We start from the raw sequence: 20,407 nt of genomic DNA on the forward strand, positions 1-20,407 counted from the left end.
TGTTCAGGATCCCATCGTCCCGGTTGGTATTGTACTGGTAGTTAGCGTTAGATTCCCTCTACTAAAAGGTGCTACTGTGTCAGATCGTTTCAAACTTCTGTGCAGCTGAAGGAGAAACTGGAATTGGGATGGAGATAGGAACGGAAAACAGATTGTGAAATGTTTTTGGGGAAAAGATGTACGACTTGAAGTGTTCATCTAATTGTATGCACTGTGATATGGAGCCCCGTGCTACAGTGTACTGAATGAATTGACATAATGCTATGAATCAGGGTTAGACAAGAAAGAAAGAAAGAAAGAAACAATAAAACTCAATGTCAAAAAACACTGGACAATTATTATTTTTCCAGCCACAAATGTACAGTACATGTGAAGATGCAGTACAGTATCTTATAAGTACTGTAAGTACAAAAATGTGGATCCAAGGATGGAATCAACTTCCTAGCACCATAAAGGCAAATGAGACCTCTGGCAAGATCTTCAGTACGAGAGACGTGCTGTGTACTCGCCTGACTATATTACATTGCCAGAACTCGCAACATCTGGATAGGTGTTCAACCGCCACATCATATGATATAGCTTTACAGATTCCGCGACATATAGAAATTTAAAGGTAATTTTCCGATTGAGCCGACATATGCAGTGTTTACTGTGAATGCGGTCTCCGCTAATGCAGTTGCCTTTAAAATTTCAATCATGCTGTAAAGCTGAACTTCCGCGATGTGGATTAAATAGAGTCCTAAGTATACTAAACAAAAATATAAACGCAACATGTAAAGTATTGGTCCCATGTTTCATGAGCTGAAATAAAAGATCCCAGACATTTTTCATACACACAAAAAGCTTATTTCTCTCAAATTGTGTGCACAAATATGTTTACATCCCTGTTATAGTGAGCATTTCTCCAAGATAATCCATCCACCTGGCAGGTGTGGCATATCAAAAACCTGATTGAACAGCATGATCATTACACAGGTGCACCTTGTGCTGGGAACAATAAAAGACCACTCTAAAATGTGCAGTTTAGTCACACAAGAAAATGCCACAGATGTCTCAAGTTTTGAGGGAGCGCGTAATTGGCATGCTGACTACAGGAATGTCCACCAGAGCTGCTGCCAGATAATATAATGTTAATTTCTCCACTATAAACCGCCTCCAATGTCGTTTTAGAGAATTTGGCAGCACGTCCAATCGGCCTCACAACCACAGACCATCCCAGGACCTCCACATGTGGCTTCTTCACCTGAGGGATCGTCTGGGACGGAAGGACGGGGGGGGGGGGGGGTTGCCGTGGTCATATTTCTGTCTTCAACAAAGGACTTTTGTGGGGAAAAACTCATTGCGATTGGCTGGGCCTGGCTCCACAGTGGCTGGGCCTTGCTCCCCAGTGGCTGGGCCTATCCCCTCCCAGGCCCACTCACCTCCCGCTTTGGGCTGGATGAGTCAATGTGTAGTTCATGCATGTATAATCTATGATAAGAATTACTGTCTTGCCTCAATTAGCCACAGAATATCTGGTTTGAATGCAACTGTTTTTCTAGAAGCCATTTCCCCTATATTTTCCCCCACATGGGCCAGCCCCCTAGCAATTCGAGTTCTATGCGCCAATGAGCTTCAGTCCCTCGCCATTTGAGTGACAGCTAGCAAGATGCACACATAGTACAGCGAGTGAGAGCAATGATGTGGCGCTCATATCTGCACGTGTGACATGGTACACAATTTTCTGGGACTTTTAGCTCGTGAACATTACTTTCAGAATTACTGTCTAAAAAGTATACACAAGGTAATTGTGACTATCAAAACCAGGAAACATGAATTCCATTAGTGCAGAAAATATTGTTAGGTATGAGCCAGAGGCAGCGTTCCAGGCTGACTACATTGCAGATGCCACACAAAGCCTGGCAAGGTGTTTATCAAAACAGCTGCCCACATCATATGGTATAGTAATCTGATGCCCGACTGCACAGTCAATTATTAGTCCCTCGCTCCCTCCAGAATTCTGTGATTGCAATTTTTTTTGAAAAGTCAACAATTCCCCGCATACTATGAGTGGCCTGGCAAATTTGACATATACCTGTACTATTTCCGCATAAAACAGTAAAATACTTGCAATATTATCACATAAAACTAAAACTGACCCATCATCGCAGTACATAAATTGGACTCAATTTCAACCAATCGTCGTACATTTACCACATAATATGGTTCAATCAACAAACTTTTTCCCTCGTCCCCGCATTTTAGTGACAAATTGGAGGACAAACTCATTGCATATTGGCATGCAAAATGTCAGAATTGCCGCAGCAAAATCAAGCATTTTTGCCCGCAGATATCCCTGCGAATTCCCAGAGGGACAGGATGATGTGGCATGCAACCATTAGTTGATGCAATGCAATGTCTGCATTGAAGCCAGCCTGGAACACGACCATAGTCACTTGTTACATTGTGGAAAGTACAAACTCATACACCATACAGGTCCCATACGCAAATATACAGTACCGTACATACAGAAATACTAACATGTAAACTTGTGCAGTCTTGACTTCATAACCAAGCAGACTTTCTGACTGTTATTATGTGTAAATACTTCATTTATTTAGATTCATGTGTATAATAACATACTTATATATAGCTAGACAGTTCTTGATGTTTGAGAAAGGACATATCAGCGACATTTCTATGATTTATTTGCGCATCATTTTGCACCTCACATAATTATGAAGGAACTAGACTATCAACTGTGAAAGACACTGCGGTGAGTCCCATTGGCGCTGTAAAATAATGGTCTACATTGAAAAACTGCAATATGAAAATATACATTCAGATAATCAGTTATAAATGGACTAACGTCACACAAAAAAAAAACAGCGTTAAAAACAATTAAATGAGACAAATATATATGAGTCAATTACTTTGGTGATTATTAAAAAAAAAAAAAAAAACGATTGATCTTCCCCTCAACACTTGATTGTCATGTTGCTGGAATGCAAATTCTGGAAGTAGTGGTCTGGGTTCACTTTGGAGGAGAGCGGAATCTGGCTACCAGTGGGGGAAATCTCAGTGAATGCAGCCATAGTCTCGATTCAGGCTTGTGAAGCTTGTCCCTCGTATTTCTCCACATAGCATGTCCATGCATAGGGTGTCAGATGGCCAGTGTCACTTGTGGGTGGGGCCTAATGATGCTCATCATACCGCCTCTGACTCAACCACGCCTCTTCCTTTTCTTCTTCTTCCACAGAGGGTGATGTAATCCTGGAGTTTTTGCTGCAGAAAAACGACATTGCTTGGAGATTATCACACATATTTTTTGCAAACAAAATAACTATGACTAAGACAGAAAAAAATATATACACGTAGAAAACTTGACAGACAGACAAACAGACAGACGGATACTGTAGATGGATACTCACGGATACTCCGTGGCTTTCTCGCAGATGTAGCTGATGAGATCTTCACAGAAGAAATCATTCCACAGTCCCTCGTGGATGAGGCCAGCGCAGTCCTCTCCTCTCTCATGCCCGTGGCTCCAGTTGTCTGGCTGTCCTGGCTTCCACTGCCTACAGTCACACAGCAGAGGGCACTCACACACTGAAACCTAACTTGAGACACGTGAATGTAACTGCGTCTTCCCCTTTAGTCTTGCATTGATAGTAATGGGATTATCTCGGCTGTGAAAGACTAGCATCAGCCTTGACACTGAGGTACTATACATACGAGAAGGCAGGTTCGGTTCCATCCAGCCAGCGCCATGCATTCTCCTCCTCCCTGTCTGTCAGACCCATCCAGAAGTAGCCCTTTCCAGAGGTCTGCTTTTGCAGCCATTTCTGAGAGAAAACAAGGAAACATGATGTCAGTAATGTCACTCATTTTATGACTGTTTGAACAGTTGTGCTTTTGATTTTACATTTACATTTAAGTCATTTAGCAGACGCTCTTATCCAGAGCGACTTACAAATTGGTGCATTCACCTTATGATATCCAGTGGAACAACCACTTTACAATAGTGCATCTAAATCTTTTAAGGGGGGGGGGGGGGGTGTTAGAAGGATTTTGAAAGGCCTATGAGGATAACTGTTCTTACCTGTTCATCGTTATCGTTAATGATCACCATTGACGCAGTCTGGGCATCACAGCTTTTCTTTGCATCATCAAAGTTGTGCAGCTCTTTGGAGAAGTGATAGCATTTGTCTCTGAAGCCAACCCACTCTTGAGGACAACCTGCAGTGAACGGTTATTGTTATACTATCACAATGAACTAATGTCCTGTCTATCATAGATGGTGTTGACAGAGTGATACAGACATATCGATGGTGTATAAAAATGAATGAGTATCACCTGGGGCCGACACAGTAGGAGCGGGGGCCTCACTCTGGATCGAGAAAGGGACCAAAGGCACTGCTGCCGCTGCTGCAGGTCGGGCAGTGAGTCCTGGCAGTCCAGGTGGCCCTGGGGCCCCCACGGGCCCCACCGGTCCCCTGGGTCCCTGTGCCCCAGCCGGCCCCACCTGTCCTCGATCTCCCGACGGACCTTGTGGCCCCTGAGGACCGGCCTGTCCATCTCTCCCAGGGAGCCCAGCAGTGCCTGGCTCACCATTTGCACCCGGGGGTCCTGCCCTGCCCCCTGACCCTCGGGAGCCCTTTGAACCTGGGTTCCCCCGTGAGCCTGGCTGACCTTTGAACCCTTGTATTCCTGGTGGTCCTGGAGATCCCTTCTCTCCACGGAGCCCCTGCACCCCAGGCCCACCCGTATCCCCTTTCTCCCCTTTCTGACCGGGCTGACCGGCTCCTCCCTGGGGTCCTTTGTCTCCCCGCGGGCCTCTTGGACCAGGTGGACCTGAAACAAGAAACAATAAAAAATACACCTGGGTCTGTTCAACTGTTCAAAGTGTAGTAGAGGAGTGTGAGTGTCACTTTACCCTGCCTTCATCTACATATCTACCACAAATACCTCGTACCTCTTCACATTGATCTAGTATTGGAACTCCCTGTATATAGCTCCATTCTTGTGTCATTCATTTTACTCCTCTTGTGTTACTAAACTCAGCAAAAAAAGAAACGTCCCTTTTTCAGGACCCTGTCTTTCAAAGATAATTCGTAAAAATCCAAATAACTTCACAGATCTTCATTGTAAAAGGTTTAAACACTGTTTTCCATGCTTGTTCAATGAACCATAAACAATTAATGAACATGCACCTGTGGAACGGTTCTTAAGACACTAACCGCTTACAGATGGTAGGCAATTAAGGTCACAGTTATGAAAACTTAGGATACTAAAGAGACCTTTCTATTGACTCTGAAAAACACCAAAAGAAAGATGCCCAGGGTCCCTGCTCATCTGCGTGACCATGCCTTAGGCATGCTGCAAGGAGGCATGAGGACTGCAGATGTGACCAGGGCAATAAATTGCAATGTCCGTACTGTGAGACGCCTAAGACAGCGCTACAGGGAGACAGGACGAACAGCTGATCGTCCTCGCAGTGGCAGACCACATATAACAACACCTGCACAGGATCAGTACATCCGAACATCACACCTGTGGGACAGGTACAGGATGGCAACTACAACATTTCCCCGAGTTACACCAGGAACGCACAATCCCTCCATCAGTGCTCAGACTGTCCGCAATAGGCTGAGAGAGGCTGGACTGAGGGCTTGTAGGCCTGTTGTAAGGTAGGTCCTCACCAGACATCACCGGCAACAACGTCGCCTATGGGCAAAAACCCACCGTCGCTGGACCAGACAGGACTGGCAAAAAGTGCTCTTCACTGACGAGTCGCTGTTTTGTCTCACCAGGGGTGATGGTCGGATTCGCGTTTATCATAAAAGGAATGAGCGTTACACCGAGGCCTGTACTCTGGAGCGGGATCGATTTGGAGGTAGAGGGTCCATCGTGGTCTGGAGCGGTGTGTCACAGCATCATCGGACTGAGCTTGTTGTCATTGCATTCAATCTCAACGCTGTGGGTTACAGGGAAGACATTCTCCTCCCTTGTGGTACCCTTCCTGCAGGCTTATCCTGACATGACCCTCCAGCATGACAATGCTACCAGCCATACTGCTCGTTCTGTGCGTGATTTCTTGTAAGACAGGAATGTCAGTGTTCTGCCATGGCCAGCGAAGAGCCCGGATCTCAATCACATTTAGCACGTCTGGGACCTGTTGGATCGGAGGGTGAGGGCTAGGGCCATTCCCTCCAGAAATGTCCGGGAACTTGCAAACTTGCAGGTGCCTTGGTGGAAGAGTTGGGTAACATCTCACAGCAAGAACTGGCTAATCTGGTGCAGTCCATGAGGAAAGATGCACTGCAGTACTTAATGCAGCTGGTGGCCACACCAGATACTGACTGTTACTTTTGATTTTGACACCCCATTTGTTCAGGGACACATTATTAAATTTCTGTTAGTCACATGTCTGTGGAACTTGTTCAGTTTATGTCTCAGTTGTTAAATCTTGTTATGTTCATACAAATATATACACATGTTAAGTTTGCTGAAAATAAACGCAGTTGACAGTGAGAGGGCGTTTCTTTTTTTGCTGAGTTTATTTTATTTTTAAACTCTGCATTGTTGGGAAGGGCTCATAAGCAAACATTGCACGGTAAAGTCTACACCAGTTGTATTCGACGCATGTAAATGTGTTTTCATTTGAATTACCCTGTAGGATGGTGAAGTTGGTGATGAGCTGTGAGTGCTTGCTGTCTACCAGCTTCATCTCCTCCATGATGATGGAGAGGCTGGTGACCTCCTTGTCCAGGCGGGCCACCAGGTCGTCCTGCTGCGACCTCAGTGTGGTGGCGTCTGACCTCACGTCTGACACGGTGGCATTCAAGTCGGACAGGTAGTCGGAGTGGCGCCCCACTGTCTCGGCGCAGGTGCGCAGCTCGTTGAGGTTCAGGTTGATGGCGCCCAGGAGTTGAGTAGTAAAGCTGATGTTGCCTGTCACGCGGTCGATGCTCCCCTCTGACTCGTCCAGGCGTATCTCCAGCTGGTCGAACTTAGAGGAGGTGAGGTTGTCGTGGTTGCGCTGCTGGTCCATGATCTCCCTGAGAGTCTGGTCGTGGTTCTCTGCCAAGCTGGAGGTGTTCTGGAGCTGTCCAGACAGCGAGGCCAGCTGAGATCCCACGTCCTCCAGGCTGTCGTTGTTGGACTTGGCCAGGGCAGAGGCATTGGAGGCCAGCACCTGGAGGTTCTGCACCTTCTCCTTCAGCCAATCAGCATCCGACTTCGTCTGCCTGGCCGTCTGCTCCAGGCTTTGGAAGTCGTTTCGGATCTTCTGGATGGCCTGGCTGGTGTCATCCACAGATCTCTGCAAAGCCGAGATTAGGCCCCTCTGTTGGGCCTGGGTGAGGTTAAGATTCCCGATGCTCAGCAGGGCCTGGCTCTGCTGCCGAACCTGCTCCTGGAGCTCCGTTTGCAGCCGAGCCGTGTCCTCCTGAAGACCCTCCATGGTGCCTCCGTAGGCCCGCAGGGTGCCATTGACAGACTTCAGCGTGGCCGTGTTGGCGTCCAGCAGACCCTGTATGGAGCCCTGGCTGCCCTGCATGTCCAGGCCAGAATCCTGCAGACGACCCAGGGCTGCCCGGTTACTGTTGCTCCTCTCTGCCACCTCAGACAGCTGCCGCTGCAGAGCCCGGATGTTGTTCTTAAAGGCCTGGATCTCTGTGGTAGTGTTCTCCGACTTCTCCCCAGTCTGGTCATCTGGGGACATGGTGTGAAAGAAATGATTACATAATGGTTGGTGTGGTTACTCTTCAATCAAAGATTAAAGAGACTTCAATCAAAGACTTCAGTAAAAACAGTAACTCTTAACTGTTATTATTCAACACAATGCACAGGCTTAAGTTACAAAGGATTATGCATGGTCAACTTGCTATAGGTAGTGGGGAAACTCACCTAGCTTTTTCAAGTCTGTTTCCACAGCAATGATCTTCCCCCCATAGCTCTCGATACCTTCGGACACATTGTCAACCTTTTGCACCACTGCAACACAAACAACACAACACAGTTCAGGGTTAGCTCTTCAGCACAGTGGCGGGCTCCATACAATATTACGAGTCTGAGAAGGATGGGCAGAATAGCCTGCAATCACAGACACCATGTATAAAAGGGATCAGAAAGAATGATTATGAAACCTCACTCAGACACAATATATAAGATGTCTATATGTCTGGTGGGTATGTAATAATGGTCGCCTCAGCAATCACAAGCTTTAGGATTAGGAAATGGTCATGTAATACACAATAATGTCTCAATGACTGGGTGTGTCCATGAAGACTGAGCATGAGACACTGAAGACACTGGCAGATGAGCACAGAGTGGGTGGGTGGTCAGAGGGAGTAGGGTCCGGAGAGGAGGGGGGTAGGACAGAGACACTGGAGGGACCCTGGGGGACAGGAAGCAACCCGAGGGGGGTCCTCAGTAAACAGGGGGATCAAAGGGTACCCTAAGGAGACAGACGCTGTGTCAGGCGACTGGACCCTTCATTTCCTCTGGAATGTGTCTGGGATTCCATGGAATCACCCCACCACCATCACTTCCACAGGCTAGGGAGCCATCTCTAACCATCTAACTGGAGACCACAGGGGTTACATCTAAGGGTGCACCATATATCGGTAAGCATATCAAAATCGGCCGATATTAGCTAAAATGACAACATCGGCATCTAGTTTAACGCCAATGTGCAAAACCGATGTCAAAGCTGACGTGCATACCTATATAACGTAGGTAGATGATGTAATGACGCCACGAAAAATACAGCGCTACATGTGCAACACAGCATTCCTAACCTAGCCCACAATGTCTGCTGTGTGGATCTATTTTGAAGTTTCAAAGGAAGATAACAAAAAGGCCATCTGCAACATTTGTGCTGCTATTATTTCCTGAGGACGTGAGAAAGTGAAATCTTTCAATACCACAAACCGAATTACTCACTTGAAAGTAAATCACCCCCAGACGTTCAGCGACTACTTAACCTGTTAGGGCTAGGGGGCAGTATTGACACGGCTGGATAAAAAACGTACCCGATTTGATCTGGTTACTACTCCTGCCCAGTAACTAGAATATGTATTTAATTATTGGCTTTGGATAGAAAACACCCTAAATTTTCTAAAACTGTTTGAATGGTGTCTGTGAGTATAACAGAACTCATATGGCAGTCAAAACCTGAGAAGATTCCATGCAGGAAGTGGCCTGTCTGACAATTTCTTGCCCTTCTTGATTATCTCTATCCATTACAGAGGATCTCTGCTGTTACGTGACACTTCCTACGGCTCCCATGGGCTCTCAGAAGGCGGCAAAAATCTGAATCGTGGCTTTGCAGGCTCTGGCTGAAAAAACAGTAGCGCGTTTTGTTAGTGGCTGGTTACAGTACTGTGAGACTCAGGCGCGTGCCCGCGTCGACCCCATGCCTTGTTTTCTTTCGTCTGTTTACCTAAACGCAGATTCCCGGTCGGAATATTATCGCTTTTTTACGAGAAAAATGGCATAAAAATGGATTTTAAACAGCGGTTGACATGCTTCGAAGTACGGTAATGGAATATTTAGAATTTTTTTGTCACAAATTGCGCCATGCTCGTGACCCTTATTTACACTTCGGATAGTGTCTTGAACGCACGAACAAAACGCCACTATTTGGATATAACGATGGATTATTTTGGACCAAACCAACATTTGTTATTGAAGTAGCAGTCCTGGGAGTGCATTCTGACGAAGAACAGCAAAGGTAATCAAACTTTTGTAATAGTAAATCGGAGTTTGGTCAGGGCTAAACTTGGTGGGTGTCTAAATAGCTAGCCGTGATGGCTGGGCTATGTACTCAGAATATTGCAAAATGTGCTTTCACCGAAAAGCTATTTTAAAATCGGACACCTTGATTGCACAAAGGAGTTCTGTATCTATAATTCTTAAAATAATTGTTATGTTTTTTGTGAACGTTTATCGTGAGTAATTTAGTAAATTCACCGGAGGTTTGCGGGGGGTATGCTAGTTCTGAACGTCACATGCTAATATAAAAATCTGTTTTTTGATATAAATATGAACTTGATTGAACAAAACATGCATGTATTGTATAACATAATGTCCTAGGTGTGTCATCTGATGAAGATCATCAAAGGTTAGTGCTGCATTTAGCTGTCTTCTGGGTTTTTGTGACATTATATGCTAGCTTGAAAAATGGGTGTCTGATTATTTCTGGCTGGGTACTCTGCTGACATAATCTAATGTTTTGCTTTCGTTGTAAAGCCTTTTTGAAATCGGACAGTGTGGTTAGATTAACGAGAGTCTTGTCTTTAAAATGGTGTAAAATAGTCATATGTTTGAGAAATTGAAGTAATAGCATTTCTAAGGTATTTGAAAATCGCGCCACGGGATTACACTGGCTGTTGGCTAGCCCAGAGAGGTTAAAAGAAAATCTGAAAAAAACTAAGAGCACACAACTAAACAAGTTCAAGTCGAGCAGTCATATGAGAGTAAGAACATTTCAGCGAGACAACTCAAAGGCGAAATCCATTAATGCCAAGATAATGCAATTCATTGCCCTTTGGCAATCAACCAATCTCTCTCATGGATGATGCTGGCTTTCGCCGACTGGTCGAGCATCTCAAGAACCGATAAACACTAACAAGTAGACGGTATTTTTCAGATGTTATCCTACCGGAGTTACACAGTATTGTTGAAATGCACATCCATGAGCTACTTGCTATGGGCGTCAATGCTATTAGCTTCGCGACTGACATTTGGACCAGCGATGTCAGCCCCATGAGCATGCTGAGTCTGACAGCACAGTGGGTCGACAAGGATTTCGTACTGAGGAAAGCCGTATTGCATGCTCAAGAATGTGCTGGTTCTCATACTACTGCTGCCATTTCAGAACATGTTTGAAACTTGTAAACATGAACACACTCCTAGCTCCATTCGAACAACTGACTCGGGAATAAGCTCATCAACTGCGTCTCCAGCAGACGTGATACCCTCTGTCATGGCATTGAAACGCCTGCTCAACAAAACTGCTGATACAGACCACGTGGTTAAAACTTGCAAAAGTACTCTACTAAAGGCTGTAAACAAGTGATTCAGTGGCATTCTCTCTGAGCCTCTTTACTGTGTCGCCACCATGCTCGATGCTAGGTATAAGGACCTCTACTTTGATGCAGACATGAAATCGGGTTTACGTGAAATGTTAGACACAGCTGGACAAATTGGAAACGGAAACAGTGACAGTGCGCACCGAGGAAGAGGACCCATGACAGAAGAGGCCACAGACAGACAGAGCTTGTGAGAACAGACGCTGGGAGATGAGAAGCAAGTACAGGGAGTGAATATTTAATAAATAACCGACATGAAACAAAACAAGGACAGCGTCTGGACAGGGGGACCAAAACAACATTAATGCTGACATGGGGATCAAACTGAGGAATAGACAGATAAAGATGAGGCAATCAATAAAGTGATGGAGTCCAGGTGAGTCCAATGAAGCGCTGATGCGCGTAACGATGGTGACAGGTGTGCGTAACGATGAGCAGCCTGGCGCCCTCGAGCGCCAGAGAGGGGGAGCGGGAGCAGGCGTGACAGAGCTAAAAAATATTTGAAAAGGAATAGTTCCACCATATTAAAACGACAGTTCAGTTCACATAACAGCCCACTGGCCACAGACGTCAGTTCAACGTGTATTCCACATTGGTTCAACGTAATTTCATTGAAATGACGTGGTGACAACATAGATTCAACCAGTGTGTGCCAAGTGGGAGGGTCGACCTTAAAATGAGGGACAGGTTTTTGTTTTAATTTAAAATTAATCACTAATCACTTGAAGTAAATAATCATCTTCAGAAATGACTTTGTAAAAGCAACAAAATAACTAGGGCTTTACACTTTACACTGATGGTAAAAACGTTGAGAAATGTTGGGGTTAAGTGGGTTAAAATCTTCCTGGAAATCGCAGAGGGTGCACAGAGGGGCATGTCAAAATGCACATTTATTGGATTTTCCACGTGGTCTATATTAAATTGAATATAACCAGATTTTCAAATTCTATATTAGTGCACAATTTCTACTTAAAATATCAAAGGGAAGCAAAAGGCACTCATTTCATGGAACATCCCAATTAAGGAAGAAGTAGAGTGATGACAGAACATCTAACTAACAACGACAGAGAGAATGGAAGGCAACCGCTTGGAAATGAGAGATGAGAAACAGAGAAATAACAATGTGTCATTCTTTAGACCCGCCAAGGATGAGTGTACATTTCTCATTGTCAACAAACAATGGAAAAAAATGCCTTGCGGAAATAGAAACCCAGAACTTCATACATGCTTTTAACGACTTGCATGTGTTCGTCTGTAATTGTGCTAAGCTAAAATGGGAGTAGACTGAATCGCTTGATTCATGCCATATTAACATGCATGCGTAACATGGAATTCAGCCCAAAAGTAGCCTATAATTACATTTCCCCATTTAGATAGAATTTATTTCAGGTGAGTGTCTTATCAAGAGTGCTGTGGTGTTAGAAGCACTCCTACCTGATAGTGTTGACTGGGGCCCATATTCACAAAGCGTCTCAGAGTAGGAGTGCTGATCTAGGATCAGGTCCCACCCCCTTCTTATTCATTAAGATTTAAGGCAAAGATCATCCTAGATCAGTACTCCTACTCTGAGTCACTTTCTGGATATGGGCCTGGTATGGGTGGTGTCATAGACATGTAGTAGTGTTTGTGAAACTCAGAAGTAATTGCTTTCGCATGTTTGAGAAAGTGTTTACTACATAAACTCTCTGAACGTATAATCCTCCCAGGATCCCACTCTTTCCATTGCAGGAAACAAAAGATCAAAACAACATTCCCAACCATTCCTAGAAATGTCTCCAGACTTGAAACAGAGAAGTCATAAAATTATGATGTAAAATGGCTTCGTACAGAGTAGACGTCCTAATATTTTGGGAAACTCAAGTCGCCTGTATATGGAAATCAAATGCCACTCGGGATGTAGCCTTCTCAGCCTGGTGGACGGATGTACAGTACCAGTCAACATTTGGACACACCTACTCATTCAAGGGTTTTTCTTTATTTTACTATTTTCTAAATTGTAGAATAATAGTGAAGACATCAAAACTATGAAATAACACATATGGAATCATGTAGTAACCAGAAAAGTTGTAAAAGATGGCGCCAGAGGAGATGGCTGCTGTTTTACGGGCTCCTAACCAATTGTGCAATTGTGTGTGTTCTTTCACGTTATTTGCAACTTATTTTGAACATAATGTTTCTGCCACCGTCTCTTATGACCGAAAAGAGCTTCTGGATATCAGGACAGCAATTACTCACCTCGTACTGGACAAAGCATTTTTCTTTTACGCGAAGGATTTACTTCAGACACCCAACAAGGCCCAAATCCCCATCATTCGCATGAAGAAGATACAGAGATATTGGGGACATAGGTCAGGGTGCCTTGTAAGGATCCGACGGCGAGTGAGTAATCCCCCTTGGATAATAAAATGGATGAGTTCTGATCAAGACTATCCTACCAACGGGACATTAAAAACTGTAATATCTTATGTTTCACAGAGTCATGGCTGAACAATGACATGGATAACATACAACTGGCTGGGTGTTTCGGTCCATCGGCAAGATAGAACAGCTGCCCCCAGTAAGACAAGGGGTGGCGGTCTGCGTCGATTTGTCTCAAGGTTTTGCTCGCCTGAGGTAGAGTATCTCATGATAAGCTATAGACCAAGAGAGTTTTCATCTATATTTTTTGTAGCTGTCTGTCACGAAATTCGTTGTGGTGTTGAAGGGAAGACCAAAATGCAGCGGGTATATGGATACTCATTCTTTTAATTCACAAAAAGAGTAAAGCATCCACAGAAAAGAAAAAACAAAACAATAAACAGTACTCAGTACTAACAACAGTGTGGCAGGCTCAACAAGCAGTGCTCACAAACAATTCCCCACAAACACACCCAACTAATATAGGACTTCCAATCAAAGGCAACACCACACAGCTGCCTTCAATTGGAAGTCCACCCCAATTAACTCTACATAGAAACACCCAACCTAGACAGAACATAGAAAACACAACTTCTTCTGCCACGCCCTGACCAAAACTTATACACCTACTCCACCTGCTGGTCAGGACGTGACACTGTCTATTTACCACCACAAACCGATGCTGGTACTAAGACGGCACTCAACGAGCTGTATAAAGCCATAAGCAAAAAAGATAATGCTCATCCAGAGGCAGCGCTCCTAGTGGCCAGGGACTTTAATGCAGGGAAACTTAAATCCGTTTTACCTAATTTCTACCAGCATGTCACATGTGCAACCAGAGGAAAAAAAACTCTAGACCACCTTTAAACATCACACAGAGACACGTACAAAGCTCTCCCTCGCCCTCCATTTGGCAAATCTGACCATAACTCTATCTTCCTGATTCCTGCTGACAAGCAAAAACTAAAGCAGGAAGTACCAGTGACTCGCTTAATGAGGAAGTGGTCAGATGATGCAGATGTTAAGCTGTTTTGCTAGCGTAGACTGGAATCTGTTCCGGGATTCTTCCAATGACATTGAGGAGTACACCACATCAGTCACTGGCTTCATCAAAAGTGCATCGATGACGTCGTCCCCACAGTGACCACACGTACACACTCCAACCAGAAGCTATGGATTACAGGCAACATCAGCACTGAGCTAAAGGGTAGAGCTGCCGCTTTCAAGGAGCGGGACTCTAACCTGAACGCTAAAAACAAATCCCCCTATGCCCTCCGACGAACCATCAAACAGGCAAAGTGTCAGTACAGGACTAAGATTGAATAGTACTACACCGGCTCCACGCTCATCGGATGTGGCAGGGCTGGCAAACTATTACGGACTACAAAGGGAAGCACAGCCGTGAGCTGCCCAGTGCCACTAGCCTACCAGATGAGCTAAATAACTTCTATGCTCGCTTCGAGGCAAGCAACACTGAAGCATGCATGAGAGCATCAGCTGTTCCGGAAGACTGTGTGATCACGCTCTCCATAGCCGATGTGAGTAAGACCTTTAACCTCTTGACGGTCGCCTAGGATAGGGGGCGCTACAGCGATTTTTGAAAAAAATGTGTGCCCATTTTAAACGGCCTCCTACTCAAACTCAGAAGCTAGGATATGCATATAATTAATACTTGTGGATAGAAAACACCCTCAAGTTTCTAAAACTGTTTGAATGGTGTCTGTGAGTATAACAGAACTCATATGGCAGTCAAAACCCCGAGACCGATCGTAACAGGATGTGGAATTCTGAATTGCGGACTCAACTTCATCACTTTGCCTATAAATCACACTGTGAGCAATGGTTCATTGAGCACTTCCTATTACTTCCACTAGATGTCCCCAGTCTTTACAAAGTGGTTTGAGTCTCCTACTGTGAAAACTGACTGAATGAGATGCTGTGGAAAGTGGTCACATGAGGAGGGCCATCACCATTATGACGCCGGCGCCCCTGGCTACCCTCTCCTTTCGAAACGTTTTGAAAGACAATGCAATCGTCCCCCTTGAATCTTATTGGAGCTCTGGTTGAAAAAGGCCCTAAAGATTTATGTTATACAACGTTTGACATGTTTGAACGAACCTAAATTTAAAAAAAATGCATTTTATTGAAAGAGGAGTCCCGCGCACGACGGAACTTTTGGTGCAGCCTTCAGAACGCGCTAACAAGAACAAGCTATAGGGACGTAAAGGATTAACTTTTTCGAACAAAAATACATTTGTTGTGGACCTGGGATTCCTGGAAGTGCTTTCTGATGAAGATAATCAAAGGTAAGGGATTATTGACAATAGTATACAAGAGTAGATTTGATATGCGATTGTTCCAAGATGGCGCTGACCTTTAACGGTAGCCTATTTTTCTGAGTATCGCATCCCCTTTTATCGCAAAGTGTGATTACCCAGTAAAGTTATTTTTAAATCTGGCATTACAGGTGCTTTCAAGAGATATTCATCTATAAATCTTAGAATGACAATATTACATTTTAAAAATGTTTTCGAATAGTAATTTAGTAAATTGTAGCGCTGTTTCACCGGATGCATTTGAGGGAAAATAGTTAGTCAACGTCACGCGCCGATGTAAAATGCTGTTTTTATATATAAATATGAACTTTATCGAACAAAAGAATGCATGTATTGTGTAACATGATGTCCTAGGAGTGTCATCTGATGAAGATTGTCAAAGGTTAGTGCTGCATTTAGCTGTTTTTTGGTTATTTGTGATGCATGTGGTTGGTCGGAAAAATGGCTATGTGGCTACTTTTACGATATACTCCTCTAACATAATCTAATATTTTGCTTTTGCTGTAAAGCCTTTTTGAAATCGGACAACGTGGTTCGATTCAGGAGAGGTGTATCTATAAAACGATATAACATAGTCCTATATTTGAAAAAATATATATATTACATTTTGTTATGCTAATGGTGATAGGATTTTTAGCTGGATGTCCGTCCCGTAGCCCGACCAGGGGTTAAACAGGTCAACAGTCACAAGGCCGCTGGGCCAAACAAATTACCAGGATGTGTACTCCAAGCATGCGCTGTCACACTGGCATGTTCACTGACATTTTCAACCTCTCCCTGACCGAGTCTGTAATACCAACATGTTTCAAGCAGACCACCATAGTCCCTGTGCCCAAGAACACCAATTTAACCTGCATAAATGACTACCGACCCATAGCACTCACGTCTGTAGCCATGAAGTGCTTTGAAAGGCTGATCATGGCTCACATCAACACCATTATCCCAGAAACCCATCAATTTACATTCCGCCCCAACAGATCCACAAATGCACTATTGTACTCCAAACTGCCCTTTCCCACCTGGACAAAAGGAACACCTATGTGAGAATGCTATTCATTGACAACAGCTCAGCGTTCAACACCATAGTGCCCTCAAAGTTCACCACTGAGCTAAGGACCCTGGGACTAAACACCTCCCTTTGCAACTGGATCCTGGACTTCCTGATGGGCCGCCCCCAGATGGTAAGGGTAGGTAACAACACATCTGCCACGATGATCCTCAACATGGGGGCCCCTCAGGAGGGGGTGCTCAGTCCCCTCCTGTACTCTCTGTTCGCCCATGAATGCATGGCCAAGTACGACTCCAACAGTACGACTCCAACACCATCATTAAGTTTGCCGACGACACAACAGCCTGATCACCAACAACGAGACAGACTATAGGGAGGAGGTCAGAGACCTGGCAGTGTGGTGCCAGGATAAGATCCTGTCCCTCGATGTAATCAAGACAAAAGAGATGATTGTGGACTACAGGAAAAGGAGGACCGAGCACACGCCCCTTCTCATCAACGAAGCTGTAGTGGAGCAGGTTGAGAGCTTCAAGTTCTTTGGTGTCCACATCACCAACAAACTATCATGTTCCAAACACACCAAGACAGTCGTGAAGAGGGCACGACAATGCCTATTCTCCATCAGGAGACTGAAAAGATTTGGCATGGGTCCTCAGATCCTCAAAAAGTTCTATAGCTGCACAATCGAGAGCATCCTGACTGGTTGCATCACCACCTGGTATGGCAAATGCTCGGCTTCCGACTGCATGGCACTACAGAAGGTAGTGCGTACGGCCCAGTACATCACTGGGGCCAAGCTTCTTGCCATCCAGGACCTCTATACCAGGCGGTGTCAGAGGAATTTTGTGGAATTTCTTTCCTTCTTAATGCGTTTGAGCCAATCGGTTGTGTTGTAACAAGGTAAGGGTGGTATACACACGATAGCCCTATTTGGTACAAGACCAAGTCCATATTATGGCAAGAACAGCTCAAATAAGCTAAGAGAAATGACAGTCCAACATTCCTTTAAGACATGAAGGTAAGTCAATCTGGAAAATTTCAAAAGCTTTGAAAGTGCAGTCGCAAAAACCATCAAGCTCTATGATGAAACTGGCTCACATGAGGACAGGAAAGAAAGACCCTGAGTTTCCTTTGCTGCAGAGGATAAGTTCATCAGAGTTACCAGCCTCAGAAATTGCAGCCCCAATAAATACTTCACAGAGTTCAAGTAACAGACACATTTCAACATCAACAGTTCAGAGAAGACTGCGTGAATCAGGCCTTCATGGTCGAATTGCTGCAAAGAAACCACTACTAATGGACACCAATAATATAAAGAGACTTGCTTGGGCCAAGAAACACGAGCAATTGACAATAGACCGGTGGAAATGTGTTTTTTGGTCTGATGAGTCCAAATTTGAGATTTTTGGTTCCAACCGCCGTGTCTTTGTGAGTCGCTGAGTAGGGGAGCAGATGATCTCCGCATGTGTAGTTCCCAACGTGAAGTACGGAGGAGGAGGTATGATGATGTGGGGGTCCTTTGCTGGTGACACAGTCTGTGATTTATTTAGAATTTAAGGCACACTTAAACAACTTCTTTGGGATCGGTGTCCCATCCACGGGACGGTTAAGCTAACGTAGGCTAATTCGATAAGCATGAGGTTGTAAGTAACAAGAACATTTCCCAGGACATAGACATATCTGATATTGGCAGAAAGCTTAAATTATTGTTAACCTGTTATGGCTAGGGGGCAGTATTTTCACGGCTGGATAAAAAACATACTCGATTTAATCTGGTTACCACTCCTACCCAGTAACTAGAATATGCATATACTTATTACATATGGATAGAAAACACTCCAAAGTTTCTAAAACTGTTTGAATGGTGTCTGTGAGTATAACAGAACTCATTTGGCAGGCAAAAACCTGACAAGGTTTCAGGCAGGAAGTGGCCTGTCTGACAAGGTGTCGTTCTTCTTGTCTCTGTTTATTGAAGAGTGAGGATCTTAACTGTCCCGTGACACTTCCTACGGCTGCCATAGGGTCTCAGAAGGCGGTAAAAAGCTGAATCGTGGCTTTGCAGGCTCTGGCTGAAAAAAAGTAGCGCGTTTGGGTAGTGGCTGGTTACAGTACTGTGAGACTCAGGCTCGTGCCCGCGTCGACCGAAAGCTTTGTTTACTTTCCTCAGTTTAGCTAAAAGGAGATTCCTGGTCGGAATATTATCGCTTTTTTACGAGAAAAATGGCATAAAAATGGATTTTAAACAGCGGTTGACATGCTTCGAAGTACGGTAATGGAATATTTAGATTTTTTTTGTCACGAATTGCGCCATGCGCACGACCCTGATTTACCATTTCAGATAGTGTCTGGGACGCACGAACAAAACGCCGCTATTCGGATATAACGATGGATTATTTTGGACCAAACCAACATTTGTTATTGAAGTAGCAGTCCTGGGAGTGCATTCTGACGAAGACAACAAAAGGTAATGAAACTTTTATAATAGTAAAGCTGATATTGGTGAGTGCTAAACTTGCCGGGTGTCTAAATAGCTAGCCCGTGATGCCTGGGCTATGTACTTAGAATATTGCAAAATGTGCTTTCACCAAAAAGCTATTTTAAAATCGGACATATCGAGTGCATAGAGGAGGTCTGTATCTATAATTCTTAAAATAATTGTTATGCTTTTTGTGAACGTTTATCGTGAGTAATTTAGTAAAATGTTAGCGAATTCCCCGGAAGTTTGCGGGGGGTATGCTAGTTCTGAACGTCACATGCTAATGTAAAAAGCTGGTTTTTGATATAAATATGAACTTGATTGAACAAAACATGCATGTATTGTATAACATAATGTCCTAGGGTTGTCATTTTGGTTACTACATGATTCCATATGTGTTATTTCATATTTTTTATGTCTTCACTATTATTCTACAATGTAGAAAATAGTCAAATAAAGAAAGTCCCTTGAATGAGTAGGTGTGTAACTTTAGAGTGGTACTGTATGTTTAACATTTTCACCTTCATAGATGACTAATCACCCAAAATACTTTTGAAATACAAAAACAATTATGACAGTTTGGAGAAAGCCATATGATCTATAAAAACTCCCTGTCGATTGAAAGAGTAGTTTTACCTCAGATTGGATAGGTATGGCCAGTCTGAATGAAATCTTCCACTGCAAACTAAATGAGACAAATTTCCAGACACCATACACTACTGTACCACACAGAGCTCGAAAGACACATTCACCTTAAACCATACATTTACTGTACATTGTTTCTCTGTATAACACACACACACAAACACACATACACACACACCAACACTCACATACACACACACACTGTATAATATCTGTCCAAGAGCTATGCCCTACTATGGCATGTGTAGTAGGCCAGCTGTGCTGCAGCTGTGGTTTCTGGGTGTCATCCCTTCCTCACACACAACACTCACACACCCACACACTGAGCAGGCACCGAGCATGCACACACAAACGCATGCACACACACACATGCGTGCATACGCACATACACACAACCTGACAAGTCAGCTTATTTTGGCTAAAGCTCTGATTATAGCCCAGAATGTTGTGACAGATCCCATGCACA

At 44.2% G+C, this 20,407-nt stretch overlaps 1 protein-coding gene across 2 annotated transcripts in view; it reads right to left on the reverse strand.

Moving 5' to 3' along the window:
* Positions 1–317: 317 nt before the first annotated feature.
* Positions 318–20,407, reverse strand: part of LOC106590136 (collectin-12) — a 64,807-nt gene continuing 44,717 nt past the window's right edge. For both annotated transcript variants that reach the window (XM_014180756.3, XM_045710792.2), the window contains 7 exons: positions 7,891–7,977; positions 6,652–7,695; positions 4,336–4,833; positions 4,082–4,218; positions 3,715–3,824; positions 3,411–3,557; positions 318–3,264 (listed from right to left, as the gene is read on the reverse strand). In XM_014180756.3, the coding sequence (XP_014036231.1) occupies positions 3,174–3,264; positions 3,411–3,557; positions 3,715–3,824; positions 4,082–4,218; positions 4,336–4,833; positions 6,652–7,695; positions 7,891–7,977 (2,114 nt within the window). In that variant the 3' untranslated portion in view covers positions 318–3,173. The remainder of the gene's footprint in view (positions 3,265–3,410; positions 3,558–3,714; positions 3,825–4,081; positions 4,219–4,335; positions 4,834–6,651; positions 7,696–7,890; positions 7,978–20,407) is intronic.

Source organism: Salmo salar, chromosome 29 (genome assembly GCF_965601325.2).
Source record: "Salmo salar chromosome 29, fSalSal1, whole genome shotgun sequence".
NCBI lineage: Eukaryota > Metazoa > Chordata > Actinopteri > Salmoniformes > Salmonidae > Salmo > Salmo salar.